Source organism: Ascidia mentula, chromosome 1, assembly GCF_947561715.1.
Source record: "Ascidia mentula chromosome 1, kaAscMent1.1, whole genome shotgun sequence".
Lineage (NCBI taxonomy): Eukaryota > Metazoa > Chordata > Ascidiacea > Phlebobranchia > Ascidiidae > Ascidia > Ascidia mentula.
This window is the reverse complement of record NC_138566.1, coordinates 3376122-3390694: the sequence shown is the minus strand read 5'-3', so window position 1 is coordinate 3390694 and position 14573 is coordinate 3376122. Positions and strand designations below refer to the sequence as shown.

General features: G+C 37.4%; 1 protein-coding gene across 1 annotated transcript; it reads left to right on the top strand.

Moving 5' to 3' along the window:
• The first annotated feature begins 3014 nt into the window (after positions 1-3014).
• LOC145913899 (uncharacterized) lies at positions 3015-12398 on the top strand. The gene is made up of 20 exons (XM_083001671.1): positions 3015-3287; positions 3340-3485; positions 3558-3649; positions 3837-3993; positions 5397-5534; positions 5634-5778; positions 5920-6077; positions 6141-6241; positions 6393-6549; positions 6739-6876; positions 6939-7064; positions 7231-7396; positions 7711-7843; positions 9798-9849; positions 9916-10008; positions 10210-10364; positions 10565-10650; positions 10881-11002; positions 11208-11350; positions 11522-12398. Exons 1-20 carry the CDS (start codon positions 3236-3238, stop codon positions 11679-11681), a joined length of 2520 nt encoding a protein of 839 aa, XP_082857797.1. The 5' UTR covers positions 3015-3235; the 3' UTR covers positions 11682-12398.
• Positions 12399-14573: the final 2175 nt, after the last annotated feature.

Here is a 14573-nt window from a genome sequence, read left to right as displayed (position 1 = left end):
TACCCAATCAAACATATTTGTTTAGTTTCGCTTGCTTTCTTGGCCTGCCTAATACTGCGAAAATTTGTTAATTAGTATCATAAATACTGGCAAAACAGCCACAATGTTACATCACTAGCGACGACCGTGCTCACGATTGTGTTTTTAAATGCCGTTCGTTCGCTTAGTCATCTCCTCTCTGACTATTGTTCCTATTGGCAAGTCTAGTGCCTGGTATTGTATTCTACATGATTGTCACATCAACTGCGTTGTAGCGAGAGAAACGTTATCGTACCTGCCTTGTGTCCCTTTTGATTGGCACTTGTTAAGAATAAAATTGTACATAAAGTGTGGAAGACTGAGCATTGGCGTGACAGAAAAAAGTAGGTTTGGTGAATCTCATCTGTCGAATAAGTGTTAATTGCGTCGTGGTTCCTTAGCTTCATGAAAAAATGATAAGAACAGTTCCATACAAACAGTAACCACAAAAATTCAAATTCGAAAGTTCGTCACGTCAGCAGTATTCAGAGAAAGAGGAAAATCGTTTCATTTTTCAACAATCAAACTTGTATCAAAGTCGTTAAACGTGTTGTTACACATTGATGCAGGAGCACGGGTAAGAATTATAACCATTGCTATCTTCTGTAAAAGTCTTTTGTCAACAGATTAATATTACATTTTTTTTTAATAATGTTCTTTTTATCGTTGTATTTCAGTTGTAAAATTGTCTTGTGTTGTTTAAACGTTTGTCAGTTCCTTTTTTCCTTAGAATTCTTACTTAGAAAAATGTATGTTTTTCATCCAAGTTTTCGAGACTCAGTTGTTTTCACGTCCCTTTGGAAGAAGCGATGAATTTTCCACAACATAACAGGTTTTGTACAAAGTTGGTGAGAAACAAACACTAACGTAGACGATAATTGTAAGCAATGTTATTTAAATCATGTTCTACCAATGTACCTAGTGCATGAGGACGTTCTTTCAACACTTTTTTTAGTCACCTCCTGGTGGAATTGCATTGTAATTAAGTTTTTCAAAATTTAATTTTTTTGTTTTTTGTTTAGGCGTTCGAGAACTTGATTGCGGTTGTGGCGAAACGAACGCCGGCAAAATCCTCGTACGCGAGACCCAAAAGAGAGACATAAGAAAAAGGCAATAAATCCACTTCGACACAGTCTGCCGCCGTAATACAGGCGTTACAATTTCTCGATTCGTGTTGATTTAGTTTTACAATTTTGCATAATCATGATTTCAAAACATCATGAAAACAACAGAACGTCTTCGTCAGCGAAAGTTTTTACATAGAGTGCATTTTAACCCGTGACTTCAACCGCACAAGTGTGGATTAAAAATCTTTAGTGTTTGGAAACTTCATATTCATATTTTTTCCTATCTGCTCTAAAAACAATGTCTACAAATAAACTGGCCAAAATTTTCGTATGAGTCGTAGTTCTTCATTTTGATTCTTTTTTTTACTTATTTGGGCGACCTGCAATATTTTGGTGTGCATAAAAGCTCATTCTAGTCAGTATCTCGCTCAACAATAATACCTGCAGCGTTACAACCAAAAGCAACACAAACCTTAAGAAATATATACAGTCTACTGAAATGTCCAACCTTCATAAAAGCCCTCGCTATGATTTTCAGGCTACTTTAAAAATCTAAATACTAATGACATTGCCGTTGCATTCACTGAGTGTGCCTAGATTTCTATTGAAGGTTTCCATATTATATATACTTATTATATGTTTTCATAACATTGTCCGAACACACTATAAACTTGGGACTGAGCAAAATGCAAAACACAATGGTGGTTATCGTTGAAATCACCGAAATTAAATTGTATCTTCTTTACAACTAAAACTTCCTGACAAAAATGCAACAGGAGTGCTAGGCTAATATTTGTGGATATGTTTTTTTGTAACCGAAACATCCCATCGTTTTAGCGTTTTTGGGAACTCGTTGTATTGTGTGGATTAAACGTTTGTGCCTGAAATACTTACGGACTGTTTTCGTAATGGTTGAAGTTATCCAAATGTTGTATATAAAAGGTTTATAGGTACAACGACAAAAGCCAACGAAATCCAACCGAACGTTTTGTTTCGCATACACGTGCACCGCGTATCGTCAGGACAAATTCTTGTATGAAGCGTGCACAAATTGAGACTGCTTATAACGGAGATTTTAAGGGAAAACCACTTATTACATTCCTATACAATGAACATGGGAATGTTGCGCAGGGTGCGAAATCGACAAGTGCGGGCACGAAAAATGTCACACTTCAGTGATCACAATATGTTCAACTTCATACAGTGGGTTTGAATCCATTTTACTTTTCTCTCAATTCATCTTGCCATGCCTTGTATTCTGGTTCATTGTACACAATATTTAGAGAAATAAATAGAAAAGTATAATTTCGGCTATGTAAGCTTAATACAAAACTAACAAGCAAATACCTCCTATCACACGACCTTGCTAAATATTATTGGGTTTACGGTATTAAATCCTAGCTTGTATCTTAATTGCGCGTTGAAAGTTAAAACGTGCACGTATGTGTGCCAAAACGACGGCGTTATTACATTTTCTTTTGACTAGTGTCTGGTTTGTGTTGATATAAACGCCAAATTGTAATTTTGCATGAGTTTGAAACATTATGAAAACAACAAGTTTATTCGTTTGCAAAAATATTTACACATTAACAGTTAAACGTTCTACATGAAAGCTTTATGAGTGCAACAAAATACAACCGAGGTTTTCGTTTCACAGAACCGTGTACTGCGTATCGTCAGGACAAACAAAGAGAAAACACTACTAAGCTTTGTTACGTCAAATCGTTTTGTTCTTCAATTAAAACAAAGAGCGAATGTGTAAGTCAGAAGATTGCTTTGTTCGTTTGTGGATTGTGAACTGACATCAAATTAAAAGACTTCTTCGTCATAACTTATCCGGTTACATACCTTTGGCCGCGCATTTCATTTGAGACAACGACAGTGTGTGCTGTGGGTAGATCATCGCGTCCTTCCAAAAGTAATTTGAAACAAAGGGAATAGAGCACAGATACAACAGTGACTGCTGCTGTAACTGAAAAAATTAATTAAATTTTAAATGGTGCAAAATAAAACAGAAGTCGTGGTAGCACTTCGTCTGATTGCGATGGTAGAGATTCCCTACGTATACACAACAGTCGTCAGGCAGTTTCTCCAAAATGTGGTATATATAATTGTTTGGTAACGGTTCAAAGAGTAACTTACCGAACACAATGGATGAGGGCGGCGAGCCTGCTTCGAAAATACAGAAGTTGGATAACAAAGGTAAGTAGACCTAATTCTTTCATGAAACTTAATTGAAACGTTAACTTCACAGATTGCCTGACTCAAGTGGAAAAATGCATGGTTGATGCCAAACGCGACTTGGAATCTGACAAGGAACATAAACGCATGGGGGCATCGGCTTTAGCGTTTGTTGATATCTTGCTTAATAAAGGAGATTCGGAGAGGAGCGCGCGTCAAGTTAGTATTAAATAGACGAAAATAATCTCATAGAAAAACTTATTTGTGCGTATACTGTGTAAAACATAACAGGAGGTAGGAGATTTTCTGGCAGAAGGTGGCGCTGCTGATATTTTTAAAGTCTATTGTGAAATTTATTCCGACGACAAAGCCAAGTTGGAAACGTATGTCAAAATTTATTCATTGTTTTGATTATTGACTGTTGTGTTTGTTAAGTTTTTGTTTCGTTTCACAATGTGTGTTGGTGGGTGATCCTATCGTACTTTAAACATAATATGACTGTCTCAGTGATCCACAATATTTCGTTAAGTAGTTTGACATGAAGGTAATTGGCTTAAATGTTTATTGCAGGAAGGACCGGAAAACTCTTCAAAAACTTTTGAGTGTTCTTTTGAATTTCAGCGCAGTTAGTGATAATTTATCTAAAATTATTGCGGCTTGTGGAATTCTATCTGGCATATTTACATTCCTTGAAAAGTACAAAGACAGTTTTCGTGAAAATTTAAAGGCAAGTCACCTCTTACGCCATTGAAAACATATTTAACAATAAACAAACAATTTTTTTACTTATGGCTTGCCGAATGCTTCGTAATATTGATCTGCGATTTCCAATCACGCGTCGACGAAGTGATTTTTTATGGTTACTTGTGTTACGGAATTATTTTGGCATCTCAATCCTGCCTCCCTAATGCATAAAAGGCCCGGACTCTGCAAAAACTGCTCACCACTAAAGCCGAAATACCCACAACGGTTTCACTAAATTCGTTTCACTTTAATAAAACGTGCTAATATTAAACCTACGACAAAAATACTTAGAATTCTAACAAACACCAATAAATCCTTCGCTACAAAATAATCGCCTAGCCACAATCAAAACCACTGTCCAGTGCGACACCCATCTCAAGACTAGCGGGCCGTTCACGCAGCACTCCTTGTACCGGTCAACCAACGACTTGTACGTAAACCAACGGGATGTGGCAAACATAAAACGGCTACTGTGCGGAAATAAACATAAAGGGAAATTTAATAAAACGTGAGTGCAAAAAAACGATGCAAAACAAAAGAACAGTGCGATGTGTTGTGCGCATATGCAATAAAAAGTGCTTTAAATAAACAATTAGGACAACCAAAGAAAGCAATAAAGAAAAGCATTAGTGCCATGTGTCATTTTCGCCACATTCCCCTCCCAACCGAAAGACTGCTCCACCCCCGCTGGGGCTATGTTTTTTTCATTTTTCCACCGAGGCTGCTGGGTTCGTGATTAATACGTAATCACCGACTGCATTTGGTGCCACGTGTTGTTGCCGATCGTATACCGACATCTCATCCGCTGGCGCTGGAGTCGGAGACTTTCTCGGACGACTTCCTCTTTTAAACTACGAAACAGGGGCGCAAACGAAGTATTTTGGCTTCCTATGATATCCGTTCCCTTTCCCGACTCTTCCCCCAACCATATCTACGGGAAGTTGTAGTGGTCGCCTTGCCAAAACCGTGTAGGGTGGGAACCCGGTAAAACAAGTTATTTTTGAAATTCGTAGCCCTGTCGGCATGTACTGTTTCGGGCACCCCATCAACGTTAAACCAGTTTCGATACAGTAGGCTGGCTGTTTTGTTTGCCGTTTGCTGGCGCATCGGCCACGCGTGATCGTACTTGGTAAATATATCACATTCGACCGAAATAAACTCCGCTTTTACCAATCGTTTAGGGTGTTGGACTTGCAGCATATTCCACATTGATGGGTTCGCAAGAAGTCATGAAGTCATTTTCAACACACATGTAATTGCTTTTTAGCTATTTTTCAGCAGCATTGGTTAATTGCACCTAACAGAACCACAAAAATGTATCACGTGTACCTTTGTCGTCACTAGGGTTCCTGGCAATGATCTATTATGTTTATCTCTTCCTTGCAGACAGAAGGTACAATCATCTTGAAGACGGCATCATTTCTCTACCAACTTTCGCTACCAAGCAACAACAAAAAATTTTTCAAAGAAATGAAAATTGTTGATTTGCTAAGTTGGTATGCCATGAACACAAAAGGGATTATGGTAAGTGTTTTATAGCCTTATAAACACAAGAGCGCTTTGGATCACCCATTTTTTATGAAAGGAAGTTTGTCTATCCATGTGTTTCTTTGTTTTTGTCAGATTAATAAAAATTACAGCTTATCAGTTTGTTGTACGTTGATTCTGGTCCACATATTCGAAGAGGAAAATAGTGAAAGTGTTGCAACTTATGAAGGATTGTCAACGAACATGGAAAAGGAGACCGAACCTGCCGTCGATAGAAAATGTAGTGGATAATCCTACCCTTCACATGCAACTACAATAGTTTAACTGATAAATTACAGTTAATTCGAATTTCTTAATTTATTCCTTCGAAATAACACTTCTATTTTTCTTGCCAAAATATCTAAACAGTTTTTTCTTCCAGCTTTCTTATTTTACCTGAACCAATATCTGAATGAGGCCAAACAGGACTTAAAACACGACAAGGAATCTAACGTCATGGGGGAGTCAGCCTCAGAATTAGTTATACTTTTGTCCAACTACTATGCGACGATGCTAGACAAACACTTAGGCTCACGTAAGGTTAGTATTTATGATCCTTGGTTTCGCGATTTGGAAAAGACAAACCCAAAATTTGTGTCAAAGACTCTACAAAAAGTCGGCGATTACCTGGCGGAAAATGGCGCTGCCGATCTTTTCAAAATCTACTTTGACATTTGTTCAGACGAAATCGACAAGTTGGAAAAGTTAGACAAAACTTTTTTTTTGGAAACTTAATGTCTGTTTTTACGGTTGATAAAGTTGGGTGATCCTTGTCTTAATAACCATGTGACAGCATAGATGCACAACTGTCACAACATTTTGGGTTTGTCAGTTATATTGTATATACTATTACAGCAAAGCCTGGATAAACCTTACGCGGCTTTTGCGTGTATGTGCGAACTTCGCTGATAAAAGTGTCCAACTATCTGAAAAGATTGCAGCTTGTGGAGTTTTGTCAAACATGATTCGTCTATTGGACAAATACAAAGAAAGCTTTTCACAGAATTTGGAGGCAAGTCTTCTTTAAAGAATTGTGGTTGCGATTTTATTTTATACATGCCTTTTCTGTTCAAATGCCTGGACATGACCTTCTCCGGTAGTTAATTTAATCGTATTTGCATTCTATTTGTTCAGCCAATAAATTGATTTAAACCGTAGCGCATAATGTAAAGGCAAGAAATATGACGTGCATATATTGCAGACTGAAGGTCAAACCGTCCTCTATGCGGCATCTCTTCTGTACAACTGTTCGATGTCAAGCAACAACAAAATATGTTTTAAGCGCATGGAGGCGGTTGAATTGATAAGCTGGTACGCCAAGAACACGAAAGGAATAAAGGTGAGCGGTTGGCAAATACGAAAACCACTGAAAGCTTTTCTTTTCTTTACAAATGCAACTAGATTGGTGTATACGATGATAGGCAGCTGCCAACAGTTTGCATGCTTATCTTGGCCCACACAAAAAACGAAGAAGATAGAAATGACCTCATTGTAACTGATGATGAAATCATATCTTACATCGTGCAGGTAAGTCTATATTTAGTGTACTGCAGACATTTTTAGGAAATTTATTATATGGCGCATGCGTTTTAAAAGTGTATATATACGGTGTTCAATTAAATTCAAGTGAAACCATTAGTTTCTTTAAGTATCAAAAAGTTTAATAGTTTGCACATGTTGTTGTTGTTTGCAGATTCTGAACGAAGCTTTGCTGAATAGCAGCCACCGTTCCGCAGGTTTTTCTGCGCAAGAGTTAACTTCAGGTTTGACCAAACTCGCCAACAACGATCAGAACAGTTCTAAAATCCTTCAAAGTGGGGGTGGGGTACTCTCAAGTTTAAGGACACTCATTAACACAGGTAAATTACGCATAACCGCTCGGCTTAAGGTTCAGAAAATATTTTGGTAATCTCAGTTGCAAAAGCGGGCAACGATAGTTTGTGGGGGAAATATTGTGTCCCTTCTTAGCATAAAATCTTTTCTCCGAATGAACAACTTTGATGACCGCATTGTGTTAATTGCATGAATTTGGACTCCATCTTTTGTGAATGATTACAAACTTTGTTTAACTTTTCTGTTTCCGTTGCAATGAATATAGTGTTGTGCAAACGACTGATTATGGGTAAAGTGATGTAATAAGTCTTTGCATAAAATCTTTTCTGATATAACCTAGATAACTTTGATGAACAAATTGCTGCAGTCAAATGCATCTTGACTTTATCGTTTTTGGATGAGAACAAAGTCATAATTAAACGTAAATCCGAGGTGATAAAGAAACTACAGGAATTTAAAAATCACGGTGCAAGGTCAGAGTCATTCAGAGTATATGTACTCATTTTTGTTCAGAATACCAATCGTCATTATTGCTAACGTTACGTAACGTAGTTGATTAATATAAGGAAGTCAATGTCGCCGGTTTTTGCAAATTTACATGTTAATTAATTTTACAAAAAATTTGTTTTTTCAATTAAATGAATTAAACCTTCTATAAATACTTAGTTTGAAACATAAAAACCACCTAATAATTGTAATAAATATTTTTTGGTCCACTTTAAAAATCATTAACTCGTTTGCAAAGAATTTTAAATCTCTTTAAAACATATTTTGCCAAATCAATTTTGTTTTACACCAGGTTTGCCTTGCTTAAAAATATTGATTTTTTCGAAAAAACGATGTCAACCTATTAAATGGCTGCTATTTTTGTTGCCAGGCATACTAATTAATCAGAATTGTTCTTCTGTCAAAGTTTCTGAAGTTATTTATTCGAAACCGACGTTTCGTCTGCCATCCAACGAGACTTCCTCAGGATTATGTCAACATATTGCATCAAGCGCATAAACACAAAAATACGCAAGAAAAACGTAAAAAACACAAGAAAAAAGGGGAATGGATAACATTTCCACCGCTTGTGTCGTCACGTGACCGGGTGTATAGCGTGGCGTAACACTTACAACAAGTTGTTGTAAACTGCTGGAAAGTACATACATTTCTCCTTGTCATTCACGCAATGGTTGTTCTTATGAATGTGGAGTGTTTCCAGGAATAGACGTTTTGTGTGATCGTCCTCCATCTCTATTACTAGGACCTCGTCAAAGTTAACTCGGTGACCGAGTGTGGCAGCGTGTTTCGCCAGTGTTGTCCTCTTGCTATTCTTCGTTGCAACGTCACGGCGATGCTCTTTTAACCGAATCTGTAACGTTCTTCCGGTTTTACCGATATATGCTCCACCTCAGTCCTTACACGGAATGTAATAAACAACGCCTTTGGGTTGGGCCGTACCCTTCTCGATAGGGTGAGACACCATCCTGCCCAGTGTCCTGTGTGGCTTTGTGTATATCGTAATACCATAGTCTAACATCATACGCCTTAGCGTGTCTGTTAAAACAGGAACATATGGCAATAGCGCTGTTTCTTGTGGTTTGACTGCGGGCTTTCTTCTAAACATCCATGACGGATACAGATTTCCCGCCTTGCATTCTTAATGAACTTCACCTTTTTGTCACGGTCTTCTTCTCTGGAAACCAGAGCCTCGGCTCTATCCATCAGTGACCGCACTACCGCTGTCTTATGCTGTATCGGATATGCCGACTTAAACGACAGGTACTGATTGGTGTACATCGGCTTGCGATACACACGCGCGCAAAAAAGGTGAAACCGGGTGAGCGCTACAGGCGCGGTTAAAAGAGCATCGCCGCGACGTTGCAGCGAAGAATAGCCAGAGGACAACACTGGCGAAACACGCTGCCACACTCGGCCACCGAGTTAACTTTGATGACGTCCGAGTCCTAGAGATGAAGGAGGATCACACAAAACGTCTATTCCTGGAAACAATCCACTTTCATAAGAACAACCATTGCGTGAATGACAAGGAGCATGTGTGTATTTTCCAGCGGTTGAAAACAACTTATTGTAAGTGTTGAGACCCGCTATACACCTGGTCACGTGACGACACAAGCGGTGCCAATGTTATCTATTCCCTTTCTCTTGTGTTTTTTACGTTTTTCTTGCGTTTTTAGTGTTTATGCCCTTGATGCATCATTTAATATCTGTTTTTAGGGTTGATAAAATTTGGGTGATCTTGTCATAATAACCATGCATCTTTGCTGACATAACCCTGAGGAAGTCTCGCCGGATGGCGGACGAAACGTCGGTTTCAAATAAATAACTTCAGAAACGTAGGTGCCAGAAGAACAATTCTGATTAACTATAAAATGGTGTTTAACAAACTAGAATGTAATAACGGTTTTTAAATATTTTTAGAGACCTCCGTAGTTCCGCGAAAAAAGCGTTATTTGAGTTAAAGTATATTGCGGTAAGTTTTAAGTTTTTAGAGAAATGATCACGTTGAACAATTTCTCAGTATGTTTGGATTTTAAAGAGTAAACATGATGTCGAACTATCTCTACCAACCAAGAAACAGAAGCACGTCATGCTCAGCTACAACTGGGACAACCAAAGCACCATTATAAAGGTAAGGTAGTAGGTAAAGGAATTCTTTTTAATAAGTTATCATTTTTCCATGACTTGATGTTGAAAAATACTAGCAGCGTTTGCATACAAAACAACAAACATAAAACTAAACGAAAAAACATAAATGAGTTCAAACTAAACCGGTTTCATAAAAACTAGGTCGGTGTTATGCTTCATTGAATTAACTTCACTGATTCTTTAGATAAAAGATTGCCTGGTATCAAATGGTTACAACGTATGGATGGACACAGAAGAAATGACGGGAGACACATTGGATTCGATGGCAAACGCAGTTGAACAATCAGCTGTGGTGGTAATATGCATGTCTGAAAAGTACAAAGATAGTCAAAACTGCAGGTAACTGTGAAGAAATGTGTTGTCAATAGAAATTGCATTGCAAATATTCTAGAGTACAGCACGAATTATGAACAAAGAGCTTATAGTTTTGTTTGGAACTGTTTTTGCCTCATAAATATAATTATGAAATTTTTTTTGTATGTTTACAAGAATATTTATCTAGAGTCAAAAAATATCAGTATTCCAATCTCATTGCACAGATTAGAAGCCTCCTATGCACTTAAAAGAAAAAAAGACATTATTCCTCTTAAACTTCAGGAAGGTTTCGATGCAAATGGATGGCTGGGTGGGTTGATGTAAAAAAACCAACGAACTAATAAGACGGTCGTTAGTAAATTAAACTTTCAGTCAAAGCTGTTGCAAGTGATGATTATTGTATATCTAGATCTAGATAAACTACCAGTTATTCTCTCACGATAACTAAAAATGCGACAATTTATATTTGTTTGTAATTTTTCGTCTAACACACTTCTTATTTTTAGCATAAAGCTTAATCTGACACCTTCATTTTTGCAGGGCTCATCGTTAGCACGAAGTTATATTTTAGCTTTTGCGATCCCAAAATTTTTGATGATTCGTTAACAAAGTTGATAAAAGAAATTGGAGATCGCGGCAAAAGTTCAGCCGAAGAAGTGGTGGTAAACAATTATACCACGAAAAAAATATTTCAAGATTTATCAAATGATTAAACATTATGTCAAGAACAATGTTATAAACAGTATGCAAAAAAATATGCTTTGAATATTGCTTTTCTTAATTTTGTGTTGTGTAATCTCTGCTTTAACGCCTGCCACACTGCACAAGACGTGCAAAAGCAAAATTCAAAGCTGATTTATGTTTCAGGATTCTCCAATACTTCCAATTCAAGCAGTCCAAGAACTGGTAGAAGCTCCAACCCAAACATCTGAGTCACAAACAAGTCATTCTGTTCTAATCATGAAAAGCGAAGAAGTCCAGCTGTGGGCCAAAGACCTCGGTCTTGAACCGTAAGTCAGTAGTAAGCAAATCATCCTGTCATTAAAATTAATATAATTCAGTCAACCGCAAAAGCAAAACCCCAGGAGTAGATATTTTGGTTTGCTCATACATACTTCCTAATTTAGTAACACATTTTTAGGTGCTGTATAAAGCAATGTTTAATTGTGTCTCTTGTACAGGTTTTATTTCAAAAATTTGGATGGAAATGCACTTCTTTTCCTGCATTCGCTTAAGTCAGAGGCACCAGAATTCTTCTACAAACTTATTGGGGAACAACTTCACATCAAATCAGTGAACGAATTGACAATTTTCACCAAAGCATTGGAGAAACTACATTAGCGACTTTCGCAATCTTTATTATTTTGTGACCGTATGTGAACCAATGTTCAATAATTATTGGCTTGTTTGATAGCTGTTGATGTCTCGAAACAAAACGTGTTACAAATTGCTGTAATTGACGTTGACGTTAGTAGTAGCTTCAAGCAGTTACTTTTCCCATGAGACTCATGAACTCTTGTGTACTATGTGTTCACGTTCACTGCATTATTGCTTGCTTGCTTATTCCAATGCGGTAAAATGTAACAAGTTTTTGTTTGCGTTGCTGTATCTTACCAGCAGACATGTAATACATTTTGCTAGGGGCACTTGCTCACATGCCTTAAATTTTCTTTCACCACGATTGGGTCGCAACTGTTTTCGCCTTCTGTTTTCATGTTTTCTAGTGTACGCAAGTTTTACCTTGCGCTTTCTTCTTTTTCATGCGTATGCTTATGTGTTGTTTGTTGTTTTAATATGTAAATACCTCCACCTTCTCCCGACAGCTTCTCGATAACCGCCTACGGTTCAAAGCTGTTCGGTTCTCGTCAGTTCACTGCACATGTTTACAGCGTATTTACACTGCTATCACGACGGGAAAAATAAAATTAACACATTAATAACTCATGGTAAGAGAAAAATAAATTTGTTACTTTGTCAGCATCTCAAATTGGAAGATAAGAAAACGTTCAATCCGTTTGATGTATTTCTTGGTACATTTACCAGCATTTCTAACATAAGGTGAACTATATTTACCATTGCAACAAGACATATTGATCGTCAATAAGTTTGTAGATACGTACTTCCGTTTACATTAAATTTGATTCTCACAATGTAAATGGATGTTGCTTTTGCTGCCACTTTTAGAGAAGAGATGCTCAGAATTATTCAATTCAGTTTATCTTACTTACAGACTAGAAAGTATTTTTAAGCACTCATGTCTGTCGTATTGTTGTAGTATTGGGTATCGGGCTCGTTTTATTGTGGAAACTTGTCAGCTGCGTGCAAATGTCACCAGGATAAGTAGTTTGAGAAGTAAAAACTTCTTCCCCACATTGGAATTGAATAGGCATGTGTAAAATGGTACAGACAGTTGTAATCACACACTGTGTGTGAATAATCTTTCAAAACTTAACTTAGTTAAATGCGATTTGCAATGTGAACCACAGTTTACATGATTTTTCAAACAAAAACGGCAAAAAGAGACTTTTTTCGAAAGTTTATATTCAATATGCACCAGAGACAAAGCGTTGGCAAATAGACTTCCAAATGAGAGCAAAAACTTTGGAGCGTATATAATAAGCTATCCCTTTTGTACTATGCTTCGCGGAACTGCAAAGGAATCACAATATGCCAGTGAATCGCTGATCATATTATTTCGCGGTGGGCGTGTGTACGTAACTTCCCACCAAACAAGCACCTACACATCAACGATGAATCAGAAGAATTGCAGTTACAGTTATGTTTTGGCAATGTTGATAACTTGGTTTAAGCAAGTTAAATTTACATAGAAATAGGGTCATAACAATCACTGAGCTGCAGATAGAGCACATTGTTTCATTCATTCCGTAGGGGCTATTCAATGCATCTGTAGCTCAGGACTAGCAGGAAAACTAAACAGGCGCAATACTTTCCACTATGGTGCTTTTTAGTCAACGTCGATCTGCTAAGTTCTTATAACTAGATACTAAACAACAGAAATGAACCACTGTGGAGCTCACTAAGACCAAACAACTGTTTGGAGTCAAATAGTGTTGTTGGTTAGAGTGCCAGTAATTTCATGTAGATTCATTTTATCAGCTTAAGCCAGAAATACAGTCTTCAGCTGCTCTGATGAGACCTGACACATTGAGCAGTGACCCTGTCCACAGTTCTGGTTATATGTTGTGAATGATTTTTTATGAACGTGCCGAAAAATATTTTCATGCTTAGGTTTTTGTTGATGGTTAGAAGTTTTAGAGAGTATTACTGTAGTGTAGCCCCAGAACATGGACAAAGACGACAAAGCAGTTTCCAATTTTACTGGTTTGGAGGACAAAGGTAGGTTATTTTTTGATTTTGTACTTCAGGAAAACTTTTACATTTGCACATTTAGGAAAAAATGCAGTAGAACTGAAAATATATTTTACCAGTGTTGACTTTTGCATCTTTCAGGTTTTCAGTCTCAACTTAATCAAAACTTGAAGGAAGCCAAGCGTGACGTAGAATCGGACAAAGAATTGAATCGCTTGGGGGAGTCAGCCACAACGCTCGTTTATTTTCTGTGTAGGTACCACACATGGAAGCGCGTTACAGAGACCAGGTTTCGTAAGGTTGGTATCATGATCGATTAAATTGTCATGAACGTACAAAACTTGACAATTGTGTTCAAGATTTTGGAAGAGGTCGGTGAATATCTGGCGCAAAATGGCGCCGCCAATCTTTTGAAGGTTTACTTTGACATTTACTCCGATGAAGAATCCAAGTACGAAGCGTGAAGCAGAATTGCATTTGGGTTTTTGAGCCATATACTTTAAAATGTGGTTTATATTTAGTTTAATTTAATGCATGGTGCGACAGTGTAGTGTATACACAATTACCAGTACACTACATTCAATTTGACTCGATTTTCCTTATATCTGTTAATACAGGAAAGACTGGGCAGAATTTGAAAGACTTTTGCTCGTTTGTTTGAACTTCTCCGATTCAAGTGCCGAGTTTTCGGAAAAGATTGCAGCAAGTGGAATTTTGTCAAACTTGATTGCCTTCCTAAGAAAGTACAGAGAAAGCTTTCCACAAAAATTAGAGGCAAGTTGCAACATTTTATTAGCGCGAAATACTTTTATATTTTGGGTTTGCAAATTTTTCACTGAGCGGGTATGGCTAACCTTATCTTACAGACCGAAGGGATAATTATTCGTTGGTCGGCAGGGATCC